General features: G+C 40.3%; 1 protein-coding gene across 1 annotated transcript in view; it reads left to right on the plus strand.

The window, feature by feature from the left end:
- The window catches only part of DAAM2 (dishevelled associated activator of morphogenesis 2), a 178,200-nt gene that overhangs the window by 57,912 nt on the left and 98,936 nt on the right, over window positions 1-21,352 (plus strand). The window contains exon 3 of the mRNA XM_061991273.1: window positions 20,681-20,770. Within this exon, the coding sequence (XP_061847257.1) occupies window positions 20,681-20,770 (90 nt within the window). The remainder of the gene's footprint in view (window positions 1-20,680; window positions 20,771-21,352) is intronic.

Raw genomic sequence — 21,352 nt, forward strand, 5'->3', positions numbered from 1 at the left:
CCCCAAACTTGCAAACTTGCCCACATGTAGACTCCAGATTGAGGTCCATAAAGATATGGGCTGCTGTGTTTGAGAGATGTACCCAGACCAAGCAACTGAGTAACCACAGCTGCTTAACTGGACTCTGACCAAGGAAGTGGTTGTCAAATGACAAGTTGATGCTGTTTTGAGCTGAAATGTCTGCACTCAGTGCTGCTCCAACAGAAAACCAGTTCTGGGTTGGTTCCCAGGCTTTTGATTATTTGAACCTGGATGCTGTGTTTAGGCCTTGTCTCCTTATTAGAAAATTAGAACAAGTTACTCCTGATATGGGCCAAATTCAGTCTTGATTTATTTCGTTTGGAACATGTGCAGTGAGTAGGTCTGAATTAAGACTGTGGCTTAGGGTGATTTGGTCTGATTTTGTTCAGGATAAGACAGAAGATGTACTAGCTCTTAGGCTATCTTCTGGCAGTGGTTGCTTTGGGTCTAATGCAGTGGTAACAGTACAGATAAGTCCTTATCAGAAGCCTAGATGCAGAAGACACAACGCAAACAAAAACACTTGTGACGATAAAATTTGCCCCTCAAAGGGTCATTTTCATGTACCCAACTGAAAGGTGCTTTAGCATCTCTCCTTCAATAAACAGGCAAGAAAGAGAAACTCTAGAGAGTAGGATATATGGAGTTATCCTGTACATAATAACTTGATCATCAGATAGGGACAGTTGTGCAAGGCTGTTCTAGTCAGCCTGATTTTTTTTTTTTCCTCAGTCTCTCTTCTCAGCTGGCACTGTCTGTACAACCATGTAGTACTGCTGCAGTTGGTGACCTGTTGGCTAGCACCAAGCTGGATTTGTGCCTGCTGACAAAAAATATCTGTGCTAAACACATATGTTTTCGTCTGTACTTGACTGAACAGGAGCTGCAGAAGAATCTGGAAGAACTATTGAGAGACAAGGGGAAATAGGTTTTGTTTTGTTTTTTTCATGAAACAGCTTCTCCATGTGCTTGTTCATATTGGTTAGGAATGGTGTGTTCTTGTCATAATGCTCAATCCTAGAGTCCTGAACTCTTGTTGGTTAAGGGTAGTGTGCTACTTGACACTAAAGATTTTTCCATCTAGATCTCTCTCTCACAATAGCAACCTGATCTCAAATGTAAACTGAGACTATGCCAAGAAGGGTAACTTAAATGCTGACAATTAAAGCAGGAAAAATTTAAAGAACTCTGGCACAGAGGAAAGTGCAGTGTAAAGAGCTTGTGTTTTTGTTGTTTCTTTTGTTGTTGTTTCTTTTGTTAGTGGCTCTGTTGACATGGCCATCATATTTGAGAAGAAATAATTCAAGATTGTCTATTTTAGGATGGAGTGGCCATGGAGAAGTGGAGTTGTCTTTTGAGTTGCAGTTTTCAAAGTTGATTGTATTATTACAACCTCCAACCTTGAATGAGAATATCCTTGTCTGAGTAACCTGTACCACATTAGTTTCTTACACTGGTAAAGATTTGAGAAATATTTACTGTTATATCTTCTTAGTCTTGGCTGTCTTTTAAGCATTCTGATATTTAGCTTAGGTGGGATACTGACTTGATTGTCCTGTAATGATTTGTTTCTCTTATGTTGCATTTGAACCTATTTGTTTTCTAGATTTGGTTTCTGTTTTTTTTCTTTTTCTTCTTTTTCCTTTGAGTCCCTAAATAAGGGGGTTTTGTTGACTTTATAGATTCATAAAAACTTTTTATCTGTATTACTATTTACCATCTTCCCAGGCCTTTCCAGAACAAAACTCTGGACCTTAAGACTTTGTTCTACTAAATACTTGTTAAGTTACATTTTTTTTTACAGTTCAGGAGCATCATAAATACTTAGGAACTCCCTGGGTGTGAAAACCTCAAAATTATCTAGTATCTCTTTTGGCCTACCTTTATGTTGCTTCTCACCCATTGAAATGACAGCTCCATATGAGGCCACATCATTCTTTAGTGACTCAAAGAGGTAGGGTGCTGCTTGGTTGAGGTGACATCCACTCCTCTCTTTCTCCTACTCTCTTTGAAGAGATCTAGTTTGCTGACCTTACTGCAAAACTCCAGCTTTTGTTGTAGAAAAGATATGCACAAAACTGCTATGTGTTCCTGAACAATGAGACTACTGGAAATCAAAAACACTTTTTCTCTTGCAATATAGCCTGAGTGCTGTGAAATGAAAATAGAACTCAGTGCTGATTCAAGGTCTCTTGTCCTTCCCTCAGGAAGAAGCACCTTCAGTGTATTCAGCCCATGCTAGGAACCATGATTGAAACCTTAACCTTGGTTTCTGTCTGAAGCAGTCTGTGACACCAACCACAAGAATGTAGAACTATGTATCTTCCTGACATAACCCTAAATTCAACTCTTATTATTTTACCTTGTCACTTCTGATCCCTTAATATTTAGTAGTGACTTCCATGGCATCACAGTTGTCTCAATTTTTAAGTTAAAGATGAGCTAGCCCAGGAATGTAGCTGGAAGGAATGGCAGTGACTATGACAGTAAAGAGAGAAAATGAGAACCAAGTAATTCCTTCTTCAGTCTCATTGGAAAAAGAACTGTACAGAGAAACTCCCACAAAGGTGAAAAATAAGGAGAGATGTGGCAGCAGAGTTCAAGCAGCAGACGCAGCAACTTGGTGACCTCTGAATACTCTGATAATTTCTGTAACTGTGACTAGAAATTTTAATGCTTTGTGCCACCTGAAGAAGATTATCTACTGCAGGATGCCTGTTACTTCATGGTGTATTTTGCTCTTGCCTTTTTTCTCTGTCCTCTCCCACCACTTGGGTCTCACTGTTTTATCTGCCCATTTAGCTAATTCCTTTCCTAACCTAATCCTATCCGGAAACAGAACTATGGGATTAGTGTGATGTTTGCTGCTGTCACATATTTTGCTGTTCTCTTTTGATTTCTCAACTCTGCAGGATGGTAGTTGCCAGCACTTAAGTGTCAGAATGATGAAGAATGTGAAAGGAGTTGGTTAGTGTACTCAGAGCACATGAGCATTCCACATGCAAGTCCTCTCAGGACTGAGACAAAGGATCAATGAGGTCAGCAGGAACACATTTCTAGTAGCACTGGATGAAGTGATCAATAACAGAGTGTTTGGGAATACTCTGTAGCTGTTTGCAGTGGGAACTGCTACTACAGTTATTTAGATTTGGAGCTCATCTTTCTGCAGCTCTTGATGAAGGTATGTTATCCAGTGTGTGTCAAATCAATGCCTCTCTGAGAAATTGTTTTGCTTCTTCTGACAAAATAAATAAATGAATTCTCAGATATTCTTTCATGCTGTATATTAATATCTTCCAGCATAAAACAAATTTTTTTGTCCTTTTTTCCCCCTCAACTTTCTCTCCTCTGGAAAGAGAGGCTATAATCACTGAATTTTAGAGTAAGTAAAGAGCAGGACTTGGAAGTAGCAAGTTTCCTTCATGCTTCTCTCTTCCTTGCAGACGACTTAGTGTAATGGAGTCAACATAAACCTTAGATGAAAACTAAACTTCACCACATGGAATAAGTACTCCAGTATGTCACCAGTCTCACTCCAGCTTGCCAAGTTCCAGCTATGGCAGTGTTCACAAGGCACCTCTTTGGCTCTGTAACCTGCAAGAGTATTTAAGGGGTAAAAAGCACAAGAAATGCTTCCACTGTGGGCTTTCATGTGAATATAGACAATATATGTCAATGTATGTAGGCACAAAAGTGCATCATCTGTGTTGCTCTATGTTTGCTGATAAGCCCAGAGAACAGAGTTCTCTCTTCCTCTCCCAGCTCCCTTGCAATAGTTCTGGAGAACAGATGCATAGAGTTGCCCACTGGGACTCTTGGCTACCAGCATGAAGCACCACCTTCCCAGAAGAATATTCTCTATATCTGAAGCTTGTTTAGTCCTTAGTTTCTCATTGAGTTTGTGGCTTAGAAAGATATGCTTTTTAGATCTTCACTTCAAACCCCACACATATGCCATGTGTATCGATAACGGTATTTAATAATATTTAAACTCAGTCATGTTACCAAGATTTCAGTTTTAAATTATCAGTCTTTTGAATCTTTCTATCCTCATGCTGTATTCTTCTGAATACACGGATTTCGTTCTGTGTCACTTGCTCTGCATGTAAATCATAGTTCCATACTACACCTCTGACAGGCCTGTGGCTTTCAGATGTTGATCAATGCAAATTTCTCTTCAACTGGAATTTAAAAGGGCCTGTATGCTGTTTTGCCCATAAAAGGGGAAGTTCTTTTATTCCCCATGTCTATCCCCTCTGTGTTTTTCTGTAATGAATGATTGTACCTAGTCAATCAGGAAGGTTGTGTAGTACCAAATGCAATCAAGATCTGGAGATGTACTTCATTCTTATTTGCATGTGATGAGCTCTAACCCCAGCAAACTAAGAGGCTTTGCTGGCCTTGGCTCAGTGGAGACTTCCCACCCTAATTATTGCTTCCTTTCTTGCACTTAATGAGAATGTTGTAAGGAAGTGGAAGATGTAAGGATGTACTGATGATGAGACTCAGCTGGATTTTTCATGACCAGAGGCTCATATCCAGGAATAAGGCTTAGCATCACCATCTGAGTAGAAGATGCTACCTCTGAAGGCAGAAAAAAACCAAAGCAGACTGCTTCCCTCGCTGAGGAAAAGGTCGCAAAAACCTACCTTTCTCTTGAGTTAGTTTGTAGTTGTCAGATTAACATTTTTCATGTACTCAAATGCACTTGTCTTCTATTATAAATAATTGCAAAAATATTGATTTTTTAATGATTTATGAAGCAATTAGGAGACTGAGGCTTGGGAGGCCAAAGCCTTTTATGATTTTTGTAGTTTGTCTAGTTATGCACAGATGTTCCTTTATCAGCACAGTTCTTCAGTCCAAGACTGTAGATAGCCAGGATACCTTTTTTCTTTTTAGTTGTCCATATTCTGATTTTTTTTTTTAGTTTTTGTTCTTCAAAGAGGTTTTTCATACTATCACATCTCCTTTACACGTGGAAAATATGCAATACGTGTGTACAAGTCCCTGATTTTAATGCACATATCACTACAAGCAGTTTTCCATAGTTACTCGAGTCCCAGTACATATATAGTATTACATTTTGGGCTTCATAGCAGACACAGTTCCCCACTTCAGACACTCACTTACATATGTAGTCCTGTGATAGACACAGGCTTGTGGCATCAAGTGCAGCACTAGCACTTTCACTCTCTAGACTCTCTTCCAGTAGGTGCAGCTGGTTGGCAGCTCCCAGCTCCCTGACCAGCTGCATAAGAAGCAACAGTGACTGTGCTGCAAATGTGTGAGACCCAGATGCTGTGGGAGCCAGGTCTCACACTGTGTGTCTCAGAACCAATAGAGTTGTATAAACAAATATAAATCCAGACCGGAGCTTAAGTGATGGAGTTTGGGTGTGAAGAAGCCGAGAGTGTTATCAGAGTACCTGTTGTAGTTACAAAGCTTTTATGCAGGGATGCACTGTTTTGTAGATGTTCTTGCTTTGTTATAGAACTTATGGACAGATAATTATCTGATGTAAAGCAATTCAGTTCCACTGAAGACAGTCATGGAGTTTATATCATTCTTTATTGCTTTGACTTGTACGGTATTTTCTGTGTCTGTGATGACTGTTGGCTTCTGAATATCCCAAGCAGAGCATTTTGGCCACTTTTATGAAAGTTGAGGGAGGTCATGATTGTGGATGGAATACCTGAAGGGAATGTTAGATTTTGTTCTGGGTATGATTTACTTACAGTAGACGTAAAGCACCTAAGACCTATTTACTGGACTACATGTTTTTAACAGGGTAATCAAGATGTTCCCTGACTGAGGAAATGCATGTAGTCCATCTAGGGCATAAGAAGAGAAATACTGGATTTTTGAAGCACAGCAGATATGTACCTTTGGATGCAAAAAGAGGGGAAATAACAGATCCTGACGCTAGAGAATGGATGTGCTAAGATGTCAGTCTCGTGTCTTCCCTCTGCCAAATGCCTGGAAGCTGTCACAATATCCTATCCCTTAAGCTACAGATATGGTGGATATACTTACTGTTCAGAAGTCTTGTATCCAAGTGTTTTTAGTACTTTGTCATCTGATTTGTTAACACTGTCTTCTTTTGGCATAGCTGCAACTGTTAGGCAGCGTTATATAAAAAAGAAAACTATATCATAAAGCTCTATTATGGCCCTTTTCTTTAGTAAGATATCATTAATATTTGAATGACTTTCATGTTCCATTATGACTGTAGTAAAGAGGTAAGAAGTTTCTAGATTGAATCTGAAGGCTACTGAAGTGATAAAACACTGAGATGATACTGATAGTAGGAGTCATACTTGCTAGTTGGCAGGATCAAATGAAATGATATTTTTTTAAACTTTTTGGGCTTTTCTAGCTCCACTTTGTTAGTATACAATTTCCTACCTTCCTCCTAGAACTGAACCAGCATTCTCTTATAGGTCCTGCAACTTTGATGCCTGCTGACTTAGAATAACAGTCTCTGCTCTATCCAGTTAAAACAGAGTCAGCAACAGGAGTACAAGGATGTCCTATTGCTATACCAATTTGAAATGGCTTTTCTGAGTCTCGTTCCTACTTTTCTGCAGTTTCCATCCTCTCTTTACTTATCTTTATTAGTGTCTTCTGTTTTTCAGAGCTGTATTAGATTACTTACAAATATATTAAGACCTCATTCCTCAATTTCTTAGAAAGGATATTTGAATACAGATTTGTTCTGCTGAGGAGAGGTGGGAGACTGTTGCAAATCAGCTCAGAAAGGTAATGTGGGATGAGAAGGTGCCACCTGGAGATGCATTTGGGAGAAATGGCAGAGGAAAGTACTACATCATGCGAAGGGCATGATGGCCAGATTGTAACTGGACAGGAAATTGTGATAAAAAGTGATTTTTTTTCCCAAATTGTTGGCAAAAAAGGACATATCAAATAAAGTAGCTGTGGTGCTGAAGAGAGAGCAGACAGGTGGCAAGGTTGGAGGTAATATGGGATGAATACTAGGCCAAGATTATCTTTTGTCTGTGCTTTTGGAGAGAAAGAGCTTGCACGTTGATGAAGGGGATTTGAATGACAGATGTCTGTTTCTTCTGCAGCTCATAGAAGAAGGGCCACAGGTGGGGCTGGGTGGATGAAGTAGTACATTTTAGAGTACAAGATTTTCAAGGCAGCAAGTTTCCTGGTATCTTTCTCCACACTGTGTAAGAGGGAGTTTTTGGTGTCACTAAATACAGGAGTGGTCTTTCTGCTCATCTCTGCAGTGCCACATGGGAGCATCTGGGAGGCAAGGGTCAGAAGTTGCTTTTCTGTCACTTATTGCACCAGGCTGCCTCCACAGCTGCTCTGTCTTTAGTGTGTTTTCTTCAGAGGAAGCATGGACAGATGCCTTCCACCTGGCACTGGAACGCCACTGACCCCAGAGCTTTTAAGAACCTTGTTTTCTGTAAATGAAAAAGTCTGTAAGCTTGCTGGAAGGAAAACATTTCAAGAACATTATGTCTTTTTTTCCTAGGTACCTCTGCAAGTCTATAGGACTCATTTTATGCACTTGCAAGTTTGTTTCACTGATGTGAAACAGGGAATAGTAATGCTTCTTAAACCAGTTTTAGTACAGAAATGTAGCCATGTTGAAAAGATGCAGCATGTGTGGGTTATAAGCAGCACAGGCATCTTTCAGTAGCAAAATGTAATGTATTTGAAGATCTCGAGAGCAAATCTCTTCTACCGCCTCCTGTCGTGGATATTTCCATGCTCTTATCTACTTGTTCTTTTTGAAGGAGATGTGAGACTCTACTGCCTTCTTGGATAGACTCTTCTTTTTTTTTTTTCATAGCACTGGACACAGCATTGTAAGCAAAAGGACCCTAATCAACATCTATATATTAAAAACACTTAAGTGTATCTTTTCATTTTGCAGTTTTCCATCACTTGTTGACTACATAAAAGGAAGGCTGCCCAGACTAATAACACAAATACCTTTTGAGCAGAATTTAAGAGTATGCAGAACAATATTATGCAATGGCTTAATAGGTGAAGGTTTGAAGAATGACTTCTCCAAAGAAAATTACAAGGGGAAAGCAGATTGCAGTTTCCCAGTTTGGAAGGTGTCCAGGGAGATCCCTGAGTCATGGAAAATCCATTGGGATTGCTTTAGTGGTTATCTTTCAGCATTACATCTTGTTTAGAGAGCAACAGCTGTATAAGTTTGTCAGTTGGTGTAAAGTTGTTGGCTTCTACATTAATGATGTGAGAGAAATCTTGGATTACAGATGCTTAACCAGATAGTAACTGCAATTACGATTTATTGTTAGGAGATAATTTGTTCTGCAAGACGAACGGTCATCCTTCTCTTCTCCCTTTTCCTGCATTTTGTGAACGTTTCTGATAATTTCTTAAAAATATTTAGAGAAAAACATCTTGGCTGATGTTTTCTTAAGCCCAGTGATGTCAATGAAGTAGATGCTGTTCTAATTATCGGAATACTTGAGTAATGACACAGGATAGGATGTGAGTGAATAACCAAATATACTGTCATGCCTTCAAGTCAGTGTTTGACTAGGGAAATACTCTGTTTATCTGAGTGAAGAGCATTGTGGAACTGCCCTCCACCTCACCCCAGAGGAGATAACAGAAGCCTCATATGTGAGTGTTCTTCTAGCTGGTCTGGACTGATTAATAGTAAATACAACTAATTTCCATTTATTGAAGGAGAAGTTAACAATTAGCAAAAAGGGGACTGATAGACTGCTCAGTCTATTCTTTGTCTGAAATCTGTGCTGTAGACTGTAGGACAAGTCTGTATTATAGCCTGTCTAGCCGAGAGGTTTAGTCTTTGTTACAATTTAAAGAGGTTAATTCAATTCAAATTTTGCACTGATGTCAATCCAAAGCAAGTCCACTCAGTTTAATGGAGTTAGAGACATTCTGATTTCTAGTTTGCACTACAATATCTGCTGTAATAATTCAGAGAGCAAGAGAAGAACTAAAGCTGGCTTCTGGTTTCATTTCTATCTGTGTAAACTGGAACTCGTGCCAAAAAATGATGTTGATTTATTTGAGTTCCTTTGAGTTCACCCTGCATATAAGTTTGAGCATGTGTGCCTGAGCTGCACGACCAAAGCTCGATAAGAACTTAATTTTGCTCATTAAATTCTTAACTGACCTCACAGTTCCTCCTGCCCTTTTACGTAATATTTTATCAGAGATTTAAAGGTCAGCCAAGCTCTGACTTACCCTTGTTTTCCTCCGTAGGGGCATATGGCAAATAGGATGCTTACAAGAGGATAAAGCTGGGAGGAGAGGAGTAGGTAGCACTGACGCCTCTGGAAATTCAGCCTGCCTTTGGCACAGGGCCGCAGCAATTCCCAGCCCACATTTTGTGGATTGTGCCAGCAGGACTGTGTTTGGGCAGGAAGCAATCAGAGAGGTGTGTGCCTGTGTGCTTTGGCACAGTCCAAGCTGTGAATTGCTTCAGCCTAGGAGCCTCCTCTGAACCCATTAGTATTAAAACAGAACAGAGGAGACTTTGTAGGGAGGGAGAGGGTGGGGAAGCCGGAAAGGTAGCAGTTTAGACGGCAGTTTCCTAATAACCTTTCCCACATGTACCTTCTCATACAGGGTCTCATCTAAAGGACCTTGGCATGAAAAATAAACCCTAGCTCAGGGAGGGGGAAATGAGGGGAGGAGAAGGAAAGGAAATGAGAGACGGGAAATGGGCACTGTGCTGAAGCAGCAGATTTTATTGTTATTTAGTGTTACATATGGTGATACTGGAAGCTCTGTTTGAGAGAGCTGTTCGATATACTGTATAATCAGAATGTAGATGTGATACTTGCCCTAGAGGACTTGCAACCTATCACAGTAAAAGGATGTATCAAGTAGAGGTTTAACAGCTTCAGTTCTGCTCAGCGTTTTCATGTAATTGACTGGATAGCGGAATACAGAGCATACCTATTAACTTTCCAGATGTCACTACACTATAAAGACTGTGGGTATGTTAAAACATAAGCTTAAAAAAAGATGGAGAAGTTGTGTGAAAAATGATAGGATTGGAGGCAGTTAAAACTCCTTTTTGGAGCAAGTCTGATAACTGAAGATGAGGAGCAGCCAAGTGGGTACACTTCTTCAGAGAAAAAGTTAGGGATTATAGTGGAACACAAATGAACATAAGTAATTCAATTTTTGAGGTTTTTATTAGGAAAACAAGGAAAGATTGTAGTCTTCATGGAATACGTGACCAGGAATGCAATCTGGAAGAGGCGTGAAGTAATCTTTGCACTTAACATTGGTAAAGCCTCAACTGGAACACTGTCCTTACTTTTAAACAGTACATTTCAAGAAAGGGGTATTTTGACCGCGGAAAGTCTGGAAATCAATTAGAAGAGGAATGAGAGGTCCAGAGGACATGACCTCTAAGAAAGGCTGAAAGAGAAAGGCTTGTTTAGCCTCAAGAAAGATGACTGAGGAGGCACATTACAACTGCCTTTAATAGGCTTGAAAACTGTTATCAAGAGGAAGGAAGAAATCTGCTCACCATGTCTCTGGTTGATAGGGCCGGAAGTAATAGATTTAAATTGCAGCAGCAGGGATTTAGATTCCATATGAGCCTGACTATTCACTTTTCCTTCCCTCTCATTGGTCTCATTCCAACTCACTGACATGGACATGCAGCCCACCTTAACAGAAAAAAAACCCAGTGATGTTAGTCAACTGTTTGCATTATTGTCCTCATATGCCCTTGTGTAGCTGTGGGGAGGCCCTCTTGTGCTACCCATATTGTAGTCCCACATATGAGAATGCATATCTAAGTTATGATCTCTCTCTCTCTAAACGTCTGTGTGTATTGTTGCATAAACAGATACTGGTTTTCCTCATTTTTTCTCTTTCTGTTTGGCCCAGCAGATTACTGTCTCTTACATGTGGTTTGCCTGTGAAGGCTAGAAAAATCAACAGCAGATCCTGCTTCTAGTAGCCTGAGAAAGGGGACAGTGATAATAGGCCTTACTGCTTATATATACTTATATATACACAGAGACTTTTGAAGAATAGGAGAAAGAGAGGATTTAACTCTTCTCCAGGAAGCAAAGAAGCAATTAACCAATTATTGGGGGGGAAAAAGGAATCAGTATAGTGAGGGGGGGAGTTTGGGGTGGGTGTAACTTTCTGGGAGATAAATTCTGCCAAAAAGCGGTACCCTTGATGGATGAAAGTCTTACTCTATTGCTGAGCCTTAAGAATAATTAAATTCTGTATTGGTAAAGTAGAAGAGAAACACATCTTCCAGTATGTAAACATCAAGTGCTTTCTGTCTTACAAAATCACAGAATCATAGAATTGTTTCAGCTGGAAGAGATCTTTAAGATCATTGGGCCCAGCCTTTGTCCCAGTCCTATCAACCACTAGGACTATTTCCCTAAGTGCAACATCCACCTGTTTCTTAAACATTTCCAGGAACAGTGACTCCACCACCTTCCTCATTCCAATGCCTGACAGCCCTTTCAGTAAAGAAATTCCTCCTCATATCCAGCCTGAACCTCCCCTGGTGCAACATGAGGCCATTTCCTCCTGTTCTATTGGATGTTACTAGGGAGAATTGATCAATCCCCGCCTCGCTACAACTTCCTTTCAGGTAGTTGTAGATAGTGATAAAGTCTCCCCTAAACCTTCTCCAGGCTAAACAGCCCCAGATCCCTCAGCTGTTTCTCATATGATACGTGCTCCAAATCCTTTACTAGCTTGGTAGCCCACCTCTGTATCCTGTCCAGGACCTCAATGCCCTTGTAGAGAGGGGCCCAAAACTGGACACAGTATTCAAAGTGTAGCCTCACCAAAGCCAAGTACAGGGGAATGATCACCTCCCTACTCCTGCTGACAACACTATTTCTGAGAATCAAGAGATTTGGGCTCCTAGTACTAGAGAGGTTTTAAAGCCACAAGTTTTTGGAAAAGCAAGAAGGAAGAAAGGTATAATGGGAACCACAGTCTTTTGTTTGTCCACTTTTCTGTTTTACATTCAGATCTATGGCAGTAGCTGAAATATAAACATTACTTCCTACAGCAGCTAGTTGTGTAAGCAATTCGTGCGGATGCAGTTGTTCCATCATGCACAAATATGATGATAAAAAATTGTAGGTACAGGCCAATGTTATGTGCTACACATATCTATGTGATTCTTGTGCATGTAGGGTGCGAGTGGCATACATATCTGCACATACACATACTATGTGTAAACGAATGCATGGAAACTCACTGATGTTTTGTGGTGGTCCACTTGATTCTTGTCACTTAGGAAACAGATCAAAATGTTACTCCCCAGCATTACACAGTGTGTTATTTCTTATGTATTTTACAAAGGCTGCTTTTGATTCCGAGTGCTAGGATGTAGGACAGAAGAACTTGAGAGGAGTTTGTTTTAGGTGTTTGTTTGCTTTTTCTTCATGAGTTATCAGTGGATTTGGGAGATACCTCTGGTGCCCAAGTGGAAGTTGCTAACCAATATGGTTCATTTGAAAATGTGTTAGTTATGTGGGTGGTAGTACTGTTGCATATTAAAAAGCCATCTGCCATCAAGCCCTGCTGTAGGTACGACCATATAGTTGTGCCAGGCACAGTTATGAGAAAGTAAGAACAGGAACAGGTTGTTGTCTGGAGAGGGAGGATCTGTTTCACTCCTCTTGATGCTTGGCCAGTTGCACTCTGGTGTTTGCAGTTGCATATCAAGTAAAGCCTGTGAAATGTGTCTCAATTTTAGGGAGCTTTGCTGAGCGGTACTTTTTTTGCACTTCTCATTACTCCAGTTTGTTCATGAGTGTAGGCAGTTTGTGTAGTTGAATCAACCTCATCCACTGGTAGTTTGGACAGGCAGTCTTGCAGAATGCTGTATGGACCTCCTCAGTACTGGGAAGGGGCACTCTTCCAGGAGGCTGCTTCTTACCTGTCAGTCTGGTGAGTTCCAATGAGAAAAGCAATGAAAGGAAAACTATAGGGGAACAATCCTATACTGTCCCCTGCAGGTGGACAAAGTGATCAAGTAGGGAAGGTTTATCTGTTCTACTTGAAGCAATCATAAAGTCTTTTCAAAGAGACTGAGATCTGAAGATTATTTTATTCACTCACTACAGTTACCTCTGAAGCAGCTTTATGGACAGCTGCCTCTGGACCTGTGATAAGAGCTGCTTCTCCACAACCTTCCTTCCCGGTGGTCAGAGGTACAGCTTGGATCTGAGCCACCAGACTAACCTGTTTGTTATTTGCCAGCAGAACTCAGCATAGACAGTATGAACTGAAAAATAAATGTTCCTGGGACTGTTAATGTAAAAGTATAGCTTTCAGGCAATAGAAGTCATGTGCTAGCAATGTGGTCCTACTCAGTTCCCTTGTTAAAGCTATAACAGTTATTCTGGATTGGATTCTCTGTTGCAAAAGCTTGTAATTTGCTGCTGACAATCTCTTCCCTGATCTCTTTCCACTGCTTGCCCTTCCTCTACAGTCCCAGCTGTGCCAGTGTCATTTATCTTGTGACAACTTGAGTTGTACTTCAGCACTTATTAACCCACCATCAACTATTGCCTCAGAGTGATTGCATTTGAACATGAACCTTCTCTGGATGCTGGGTGGGATCTCATGATGTGTCATAATCCCAGCTTACTTTGTATAAGATTTAAATAAATTCATCCAGAACATAAAGCTGTTATCTGTGCTGTGCCTCTTGGGAGCATCAGTGGAACTGGAATATGGCCCTTTTGGGGATATAGTGACAGATAACTACATAAATGGCCTTGGGGAACCTGAAGCAACAGGTGTCATACTGTATAGGGAATATTTTATACTGATGAGAATGTATTATACTTCATTTTGTAACTTGAATGGGTTTGATGGTGTTAAGAGACTGAGAGTGATTGATGAGGTAGATAAAGGAGAGTGCATTTGTGCGTAACGGGAAAAAAAAGGATCAAGGGGAATGAGAAAAAGATTAGAGAGGGGGAAAAAAGGAAAAGCTAAATGTGTGCAAGAGAAAAAGAAAGGAAGAAATGGGGTTGTGAACAGGAAGCAAGATAAGAGCCATGCATTGAATTAAAATACATACAGTGCAAGGTCATAATATAAAAATGAACGTACCCTTGGAACCTAAATTTTTGAGATGGAAATGCAAGTTACATTAAGAGTCTTCAAATCACAGAGGTTTACTAGAGTGTGTAAAAGACATCTTCATATAATTTCTGCTTTATCAGTTTTGTTCCCTATTAGATGACTCATGAAGAATCATTAAGGATAGTGCTGGTGTGACTGAGCAAAAGCAAAACTTTGTAGCTGTGAAAAAAAAAATTGCAAATACCAGTACTATCCCCATCTATGATGCAGGTGACAGTCACTCACCTGCATCACAGCCAGTGTTTTGGGGCAGGAGGCTGGGATGTCTTTGGCTGTGTACAGTTTCCTCTATGACGTTTTGTAGCTTTTGATGCAGGTCACAGCTAAGGTAACAGCTGATCTTGTCTGTTTTGAAAGTTCTTAAGTTTTCATTTTGAGTTTAACAGGACAGAATAAAGTTTAACCTTTCTGAGAAGCTTTGCCAGTTTGTGCCATCTGAAGATTTTGTTCCCATGGTACTATTTGATGCCAAGACCCAGCTATCCTTTTGCTTTAGTATCCATTCGCTGCTAAAGAACCAAATAGAGCAATAGAGCTGTAATCAGACAGTCAAAATAAGCACCCCTGAACAGCAGAAATGATGAGTCCTTTTTGCCAAAGTATTATGTCTTAATGTTGGAGTCTGTAGCTGAAAATAAGGATTGATTTAATGCTAAATCTATTCCCTCTGCAGATGGACATATAATTTCTATTGTAGACAGAAATAAGCATTTAAAATATATATACTTTTAGATGTCATTACATGTGAAATGCAGGCCTGGTATGGGTGTTCATAGAAAGAATGTTCTTTCATAAGCACTGTAAGAGATTGCAAACCTAAAAATTCAAAGTATAACTCAACTACCTGTAGCTGAAACTGTAAGAAATTGATGAAACAAGACAAGTGTCTAACTAAACATAAGAAAATAAGCAAAATCTCCTTTCTCTTTTGGCAAAATGAGCTATACCCATATTGATCAAGTCATTGCCTGCAATCAAAACATATCATGTCAGAATTCTGTGTTTCATCATGCAGGAAATGCTATGCACAATTCATTAAACTTTTATGAAAACAAATCCAAAACCCAACATTCCCCCCTGCAAAAACCCCACCAAAAAACCAACTCCACCATTGATTGTTTTGAGTGGTTGTGTTTTGCTGTTTATAAAATGAAGCAGCTGCATAACTGTCAGTGAGAAATTCCCTGGTGGCTGAGAAGTCTGGCAGGTAGTGGAAATGGAACAAGTAGAACTGAGGAAATTTCCTGTGAGTGTCCAAATAATCCTGGAGAATCAAGTTTGAGGCTCTTGGTCTCTTGGCATTCTGGCTTAAAGAGGTTCTGGAGGCCTGAAACCCAGATACACTGTGTATTTACAGCCATGAGGTTTCCATCCTACTCCTTGCTATGACATCAGCAACGGTGTGTTGAAAATAAGAAGCCTTGTCATGTCTGTAAGTATCTTACTGGATTTACCTTTCAAACTATTTCAAGAGTTCCCCATTTAAATTCCAAAATTCCTGTGGACCCTATAAGTTGTTCTGCAAGGCCAGGAGAAGAAGATTGGTGAAGGAGCCGCTATCCTGTGACTCTGTCCCACATTTCCATAGATGACTGAATGTTGGAGATGCAATACATATTTTGGGACAGGGATGTCAGTAGTCATGAAAGTTTCTTCTTTAGAGAGGCGGGCATGCTGGTAGGTGTTAAGGGTTCTCCTTTACTGGTTCTCTCTCCAAGTGAACCGCTCTTCTACATTCCCAAAATTTTTTTTTTTATCCATTTTAATTTCATTTCATGTCACTAACAAAACTGCTGCCCAATCTTAAGTGAGAAATGCTTTTCGGTTCAGCTCTTCTGGGACTTTGAATGATATGTTCCTAAAAACAAGGGACATAATGCAGTTTTAAATCCCACAAAATACTGGTTTTGTTTCCTACCCATTCCTTCTGCTTGTTCTCTTTTTTCTCTCTGTCTCTTATTTCCTTGGGCTTTAGCCATTTTGAATGGGGGCCATCTTCCCTTTTGGCTTGAGAACTGGACTGGAAATATTTGAACCTCAAATCCAGCTCCAGTATATTTTAAATGTTTTATCATTGAAATTCAATCTGTGTAAGTAAAAAAAAAAATGTCCACATGAAAGTGAAATTAACTGAATGTGTCCCTCTATCAGTAAATAAAATAAGAAATAGATAAAGTAGAGAAATGTGAGGAACATTAGCTGGAGATACTTCACATCTCCCTCATGCCAGCCTGGGAAATGTCTTTTAAATCTATATTTTATGAGAACACTTGCAACTTCAAGTATTTTACAAAGCCAGGAAACTGAGCTCCATTGTGCAGGGTCATGCTGGCATGAATTGCTGGAACTGAACCACCCATCGAAAGCATAGAAGAGGAGTTACTACATTTCTGTTGGGAAACTGGCAGAGGTGATGGAGGAAGGTGTTTTCCCCACTTAGTTCTGATTGACCCTTTCTTCTTGTGCTTTACATTTGCTCCCTGGGCATTCAGTCCCAGTGGTTTACTTAGCCCTGATGGCTGCATTCAGAGTTTGTACTTCTTTGCCTTTCCTGCCAATCTTTGCAATTCCTATGTCCTTTAATAGCTACTTGTTATCACTGACCTAACTCTAGGGTCTGAATTACTACATGCTGACAGATCTGCCTCTGTCATGGGGTCAGAGTGACCTATTCATGGACCAAATTACCCTTTTGAAATGCATTCCTTCTGTTGTTACTCTTGCTTACCTCCAAGGCAGCAAGCTTCCTCATGTGCCATCTGTTAGGATCCCAAGTCAGAAAAGGAAAAGTATCTGCCTGATTCTTAGGTGTTACCAGGGACTGCCAGTGCAGTCATAGAATGGTAGAGGTTGTCAGGGACTTTTAGAGATCATCTAGTCCAACCTCTCTGCCAAAGCAGGTTCACCTAGATCAGGTCTCATAAGAACACATCCAGGCAGGTTTTGAAGACCTCCAAGGAAGGATACTCCACATCCTCCCTGGGCAGCCTGTGGTAGGGCTCCCTCACCTGAACAGTAAAATAGTTTTTTCTCATGTTTGAATGGAACTTTTTGTGTTCCAGCTTCATTCCATTACCCCTTGTCCTGTCACTAGACACAATAGAAAAAAGGGATGCCTCAGCTTCCTGATACCCACCATTTAGATATTTGTAAATATTAATGAGATTCCCCCTGCAGTCACTGCTGTCTTTCTGATCCTCCTCTATAGAAAAGGAATAGGGATGGGAGAGGTAAGATGATTTGGAAAGTTCCAGAAGTGTTCATATCTCTGCAGGGATTTCTTGGTTCTCTGTTGGGTAGGATAGGTAGAGGCAAGCATGAGGCCTCTTCATGAAGTTCCTTCCTCTCAGTGAAGGAGCATTCTTACTCAAGACAAACTTCAGGAAGCTGCATTTGAAGAGCTTGACTTCTGCTTTGCATTCTGGAGAAGGTGTTTTTTTCTCTGCTGAATATTCAAGCTTGCTACCTGCCCATCTGACTTGAAGGTTAGAACCAAGCTTTTTGGTCTCCTAACAAGAAAAACACTGGGTGTTTCAAAAGGAAGGGTCATCCATTTTCCTTGTGCAATTTTTCAGTCAGGCGTGTTTGGGTCCGCCTCTGGCAATCATGTTGTGCTGAGTACCCTAAGCAGTTTCTTTATTACTATGTTACCTGAGCTAATGTGATGACTTCTAAGGTTCTTCTGGCTTATCGACCTTTCCAAATCACAATGAAGTAGGGTGTGGATGCACTTTGTTCCCACTGGATCTTCATTCCTTTCAAACTACCTTTCTAGGCTTCTGTCTTGAAAAGAGCCGCATGCAAAAAATTACATGGCTGGAAGTTGTATATTCTTATCGCCCCATTGTAGGCAGAGTGCTCTTCTTGTCCCTGGTACTATGAGTGTCCAGGACAGTATCTCCAAGCTTCTGTCAGCACCCTGCCTCTGGGTGGTTTTAGTCAATAGGAGCATTCTCTTGATGAAATGGTTGAGATGATCATTCAGTTTTTTGCACAGCTTCTGGGAAGAGGTTTTGCTGCTTGTCTGATCTGCCACCAGAAAGAACGGTATGGATTAGAAAACCAAACAAAACAACCCAACCCAACCAAACCAAACACATTAGAGGAAGGAAAAAAAAAAAAAAAAGGCAAAAGGCTAAGTTCATTAAGCAGTTCAATAAAACACTTGATTTTCCTAATAATTTAGCTGAGCCCAGCCAGCTCATTTCAGATGTGTATTCTGGCCTCTTTGGAGCTTCTTCCAAACCTGGTATTTCTGATTCCCTGTCTGCCTCTCCTTTCCCTCCCACATGCTTGACCTCCAACAGCATTCCTTCTCTTGTCTTAAGACTTTACATGTCATTTCACTCTCCCTCTCTCCCCAAGAATGTGATCCTGGCCTGAGCTTTCTAATTGTGTATAGCAAGGATAAAGCTCCTTGCCTCGCTTGGCTGCCCTCTTGTTTCAAAACTCATCCTAAACACTTCCACATGGTTTGCACTCTTTTTGCACAGCTAGGATTTTTAGGGGTTTGGGTTTTGTTTCTTGTTCAAGAAAACCCTTCAGTTTCTTCTACTTTGGGCTGCTGGCACTGACCTCACCTTGTTACTGTTTGCATTTCTTTTTGTACCTTTTTGCAGCTGAAATCTCTATGGACTTTTAAATCTGTCAGCAGCCGCTACCAGGCTCAGTGTGCAATTTAGCTCACTGTTTTCACAAGTTTCCCAGCCCTGAATGCTTTCCAAATGAACCATTGTTGAGCTGAGTTAAAGAGGTATTGTCTCTGCTTGGGCTAGGTCAGTGTGGATGCCAGAATCTGCATGCGCACTGTTCTTAGTGCCGCAAAATCATCTTGATATTGGACCCCTGGACGATTCCTTCTCCAGACACTTTCAAATACACAGGAAAAAGAAAACCCTGACAAAACCAATTCATTGAAGTGTTATTGGAAGCCTGTCTTTATATGGCTGGAACTCTCATTTTGACCTCTTTATCTGTCCCAGCTCAAACAGGCTTCTTGCTATGAAGACCATTATTATTTATTTAATTAGCACCCGAAACTAGTAGCTGCGATTGGAGCACTGTTCTGGTCAGTGCTGTAACACAGAAATAGTGCAGCCAGTAGGAACAAGGAAGTGATTGTCCCCTTGTACTTGACTCTGGTGAGGCCACACCTCTAATACAGTGTTCAGTTCTGGGCCCCTAACTACAAGAAGGACGTTGAGGTGCTGCAGCTTGTCTAGAAATGGGCAACAAAGCTGATGAAGGGTCTGATGAGACCACAAGTATGATGAGGAATGGCTGAGGGAGCTGTGAATGTTTAGTCTGGAGAAGAGGAGGCTGAGAGGAGGCATTATCACTCTCTATAACTACATGAAGGGGAGTTGTAGTGAGGTGGGGTGATCTCTTCTGTATAGTAATGAATGATAGGACATGAGGAAAAGGGCTCAAGTTATGCCAGAGGAGGTTTAGATTAGGGATTAGGAAGAAATTTTTTACCAAAAAGGTTTAAAGTATTGGAACGTGCTGCCCAGAGAGATGGTGGAGTCACCATCCCTGTTTAAAAGATACATAGATGAGGTGCTGAAGGACATGTTTTAGTTTAATGATAGGCTTGGCAGCATTAGGTTAGTGGTTGGACTCAATGACCTTGAAGGTCTTTTCCAACTGAAATGATTCTTTGACTCTATGATAAGTAGCAATGTCTGACGGTTTGAGAGATTTGTATAGGCAAAGAGTATTGTTGTCAATCTTTTACAGAAAAGAAAACCAAAGTTGGGAAATGCAGCAGTATATCCAGAGGGATTTTGTGATGGGATTGAGATTAAGTTCCAGATCACAACGTTATCCTTCCTTTTACAAATTTAAGGTTGTCTAAGCTCTAAAAGAATATGTTTGACTGAGGTTTTTTTTTTTTTGAGAGACTGAATTTGCTGGTCTATCCAACCTGGTGTGGCACTGTGTGAAGATACATCCTTTGAGAATGAAACACTTGTGTTTTGCTGGATATTGTGTGGTTCAAAGGACAAACATTTCTACCTACAGGTTGCTGTTGACATTACTGCCACCAAATAACTGTCTTGTGACCTTTGTTTAAAAGAGACAGTGATTTAATTTTTCTTTGTCTGTGGAAGACCAAGGTGGTACTGCAGGCCAGGAAAAAGGTGTATTGAGTTTTTAGCCTTTCTCTAAGAGTCATAAGGAGTCTCTGTATCACATAAACCAGTGCTTTGAGTTTTTCACTTCACGCCTTTCATGTGGTCTTTCCCATCCTTGACTAATCATTAGTAATATGTTTGACATGGGAGTTTTTCATGCTGCCTCTCTTATTAAGTTCTGCTCTGATGGGGAGAATTCATAGTAGTAGATTATGAAATCAATAATCTTCAGAGTCTTTGGAAAACACTAATCCTCTGCTTTTTGTTTGAAGCCTAGTCAACATACCTGGTCCAGACTCCTTTCAAGCTATTAAAAAATTATCAGTGCAGCTGTTGACTGGTTTTTTTTCCTTTTTTGTCTTTTTCACAATCTCCAGGATGAATTGGATCTCACAGACAAGAACAGAGAGGCTATGTTTGCACTCCCTCCAGAGAAGAAATGGCAGATTTACTGCAGCAAAAAGAAGGTACTACTGTTGTCTTGAGTGAAGTAGCTCATCAATAAATTCTGTGTGCATGCACATAATTACTGATATACATTTGAATTACATGTTTATCTACTGCTTACTCAAGAATGTGATTAAGTGATGTAGAGATTTTTATCAACATGAAAATAACACAGCTTTCTCATATGTGGAGTATGCATATGGGATTTCTGAAGAGAATATTAACAAGTTCAAATCATATATTGTCCCATTTTGTGTCTTTTGTTACCACGTAATTAAGAAAACCTCAGTCAAACCAATCAGATAGGTGTTTTGCGTTAGTGTTGCTTTTGGTTGAAATGCATCATACAGGGAAGTTAATGGCAACATATTAGTTGCAGTGCCTCTGAGCTAGAAATAATTCAGGAAACGTGTAAAATCAGTCTAGTTGTCTTTGGTGCTCTCTCCATTCTTCTTCCTACTGGTACACAGAGATTGCAAGTGGAGACAAGATGCAGGCTGCTGTGATTAGTGTCTGCTTTACATTTTTGCTGACCAGCTCAGCTGGCTTTTTCAGCTCTAGTGGAGGCGGATCTATTTGTAGTCATCTTAAAGAACCACACA

Source organism: Colius striatus, chromosome 2 (assembly GCF_028858725.1).
Source record: "Colius striatus isolate bColStr4 chromosome 2, bColStr4.1.hap1, whole genome shotgun sequence".
In the NCBI taxonomy this organism is placed as follows: Eukaryota; Metazoa; Chordata; class Aves; order Coliiformes; family Coliidae; genus Colius; species Colius striatus.